The following is a 3,316-nucleotide window of genomic DNA, read 5'->3' as shown; positions in this document are numbered from 1 at the left end:
TTGAATATACCCAAAGTGGTGAAGGGTATTATATAGTCGACCCCGTCCGACTTTACTACTTTCCTTACTGGTTTATTTCATCCAATTTCATGTTAATAGTCCTGTTTAATATATCCATAGTGGTGAAGGGTATCATATAGTCGGCCCCGTCCGACTTTACTACTTTCCTTACTGGTTTTTAATTTAACACAACAAATTTGTTAGAAAAACAAACATAACTGGTTCGGCAGTTAGTGACTCGAAACAAAAATAATAAGGATGGAAAAAGAAGTAGAAGAGAAAAAGGAAAACAATAATAACACACAAAACTCTAAACCGTAAATCTACGATAATTGTCGGTTGGTCACACAAGGAGCCAGGAAGAGGAAAAACTTAAATAATAAGTAATTATACCAGAGGAGCTAAAGCAAGGATGACTGCAGCGACAAATGTTAGAAGAAATATCATAATTATATAAGAAACATAAAGAATACTTAACGAAGACACAAAAACCCTCTCATAAGATTTGGAAAAAAATAGAGGAAGAAAAAAATAGAAGAAGAAGAAAAAGCAGTGGCAAAAGTTAAACCAAATGATGTTGACTTTTGCGAACTGTAACAGTTTTTTGCTAACTTTAAACATGGAAATTGAATCAAGGGTAAGGGAAAGAAGTGAGGAATCCAAAAACAAGGAAAAAATAAAACAACTTTTTGGTCAATGGTCCTTGGCTAGGTCTGTTACTGCCTGTGTCCCAGCCAACATTTAATTCAGAATTCCTAGCATGTCCTTAGGCAACTACCATAAATAATACCAACACAATAAAATAAAAAAGAATTATTTCAAACAAAAAGAAGAAGAATAGGAGAAAAATCGGAAAAACACAGCTGAAACTGAAACCGTTATTATGGCCACTTTTACCAGGTTCTTGGCGAACAAAATTTCTGTTTTTTACAGGGTCCTTTAAAAAAGAAACCAACACAAAAGCAAAAGTTGTTGAACACAAAAACAAAACACTTAAAAACTAACACAAAAATTTGTTGTAGGTCTCTGGCACGCACAGACATGCCTCCTCGTTTAAAGGACTTTCACTTATCACACAGCAAAACAAAAAAGTGTGACAGCAGAAAGTTCGTTGTGCGTTCCATGTCTCCCCACTATCGCTCTCCCTCTCTGCCCATCTAGGCTTTTGTCCTTTGTTTGGCATATGCCAGGGCCGCTGCCAATATACGTTTCTCCAGAACACGATATTCCAATATCATTGCTGCCGTCGAACTCATCTCCACCTTCTTCTCCTTCACCAAGACCAACTGGCTTTCATCCTCCTCCAGGGTTTGGGCGAAGACACGTAACAGCAGCATCAAACGTGTTCGCAGATATTGCCACGTTTTTGTTTCCAATGCACAGTCGATGTGCAATAAATCCGTGGCTCGTTCCGCATTGCCAATCCAATGATCCAACTGCTCTTCGTTCATATTGAAGACTCAAACAAAAGCCAAAAGTTCTGGGGAAATAAATTCGGGCGCCGGCAGTATCTTCAATTCGCTATTCTTTGGTATATTGATAAGTTCCAAAAGTTTGGCATGTTTTTCGTACAACACATCGGATGGACTTAGGCCGAGTTTAATCGATATTTTATCTTTGGGATTTGAGAGATTTATGAAACTGCAAAAAAGAAGGGGACAATTAGTAAAACAGCAAATAAAACCAATAAAATCGGACGGGGCCGACTATATGATCCCCTTCACCACTTTGGGTATATTCTATATATGTATCCTAAACGACGTAATTCAGTACTTTATACCAAATTTCGAGCAAATCGAAAGACATGTGGGGACTTTGGTTCACCATTTACCTTAAATCGGACGAAACTATATATGGGAGCTATAGCTAAATCTGAACCGATTTCCACTAAATTTAACATACATCATTCTAGACTTAATTCAGTACGCTATGCCAAATTACGTGCAAATCGAAAGATATATAGGGATAGGGACTTTGGTGCACCATTTACTTAAAATCGGACGAAAATATATATGGGAGCTATATATAAATCTGAATCGATTTTCTTGATACTTATCTCACAGTTTTATAGACGCAATTCAGTACGCTATGCCAAATTTCGTGCAAATCGAATGATATTTAGGGACTTTGGCGCACCATTTACCTAAAATCGGACAAAACTATATATGGGAGCTATATGTAAATCTGAACCGATATTCACGAATCTTAACACACATCATTCTGCACTTATTTCAGTACGCTATGCCAAATTTCGTGCATATCGAAAGATATTTAGGGACTTTGGCGCACCATTTACCTTAAATCGGACGAAAATATATATGGGAGCTATATCTAAATCTGAACCGATTTTTTCCCAATTTCAATAGGGTTCGTCATTGGGCCAAATAAGTGAGCTGTGCCAAATTTCATCCACAGACGGACAGACGGTTACAAACATTTGCCCACGGACATAATACCCTATACCACAGTGAAGGGTATACAAATATGTATCATACTCACCCATTGTGAATCATCAAATCCGAATTGTTGCGATCACCATAGTAAATAAAGATCTGCTCGCCCGCCTTATAATCCTCCTGGGCACTGCTCTCCACTTGCTGGGTTTCCATATTGAAAAAGGTCGTAATGGTGCCATTACGATGATTTGCCATATCCCAGAAGGGTATCAAAGCGACAACGGTGTCCGACAGGTCACCCTCACGTTTGGGCTGGGTGCGAGGTATGAGGTTTTCACGGGTCATCACCGTTGAGACGGCCCATCTAAAAGACGAAAAAAAAAGAAAATTCCAATCAAAAAATATTTTAAATAATTAATTTCAATTTCTTTTGCATGGCTTCGGATCCACTAACGAAGTTCGTGGTTAGGTGGCGGCTCGTAAAGTCCAATTTTTCAAATTAATTACCACATCACATCGAAAATTCGCTTAAGACCATAACAATTTGTTTTGCGTCATATTTTCCTTGAAAGACAAGCACCACCACCACAACAAGAAGACAAACTTTGTCGGTTTTATTTGAAAGTTAAAACCATGAAATTGTTGCTGTTGTTGGTTTTCTGCTGCTCTTGTTGTTGTTGAGTTCATAAAAACTGCCTAAAACTATGCTGTAATATTTCAACTTTTTCCCACTTGAATACATTTTTTTAATAACCACACTTTTGAGGTTAGCCCGTCTAAGGCCAGAGTAAAGCCTCTAGGACAATGCCACAACCAATGTTTGGTGAACAAATTCGAATAACGAAGATAAGACGTTGTAAAACTGCCGACTAACCGAATGAACTAACATGGTAATAAACTAAATAACACCAACAGCACAT

At 37.8% G+C, this 3,316-nt stretch overlaps 1 protein-coding gene across 1 annotated transcript; it reads right to left on the bottom strand.

The window, feature by feature from the left end:
• Positions 1-1,147: 1,147 nt before the first annotated feature.
• Positions 1,148-2,760, bottom strand: LOC133331289 (actin-histidine N-methyltransferase-like; the record flags this gene model as incomplete). Its single annotated transcript, XM_061539687.1, is given in 2 exon segments — positions 1,148-1,641; positions 2,500-2,760. Coding segments are annotated over 2 exon segments (745 nt in total), but the record flags the coding sequence as incomplete, so codon positions are not given.
• Positions 2,761-3,316: the final 556 nt, after the last annotated feature.

This window comes from Musca vetustissima, unplaced genomic scaffold (assembly GCF_032173495.1).
Source record: "Musca vetustissima isolate MV318-11 ecotype Yass unplaced genomic scaffold, APGP_CSIRO_Mvet_v1 utg432937, whole genome shotgun sequence".
Lineage (NCBI taxonomy): Eukaryota > Metazoa > Arthropoda > Insecta > Diptera > Muscidae > Musca > Musca vetustissima.
The sequence above is the reverse complement of the archived record's forward strand: the minus strand, read 5'-3'. Positions and strand labels throughout refer to the sequence as shown.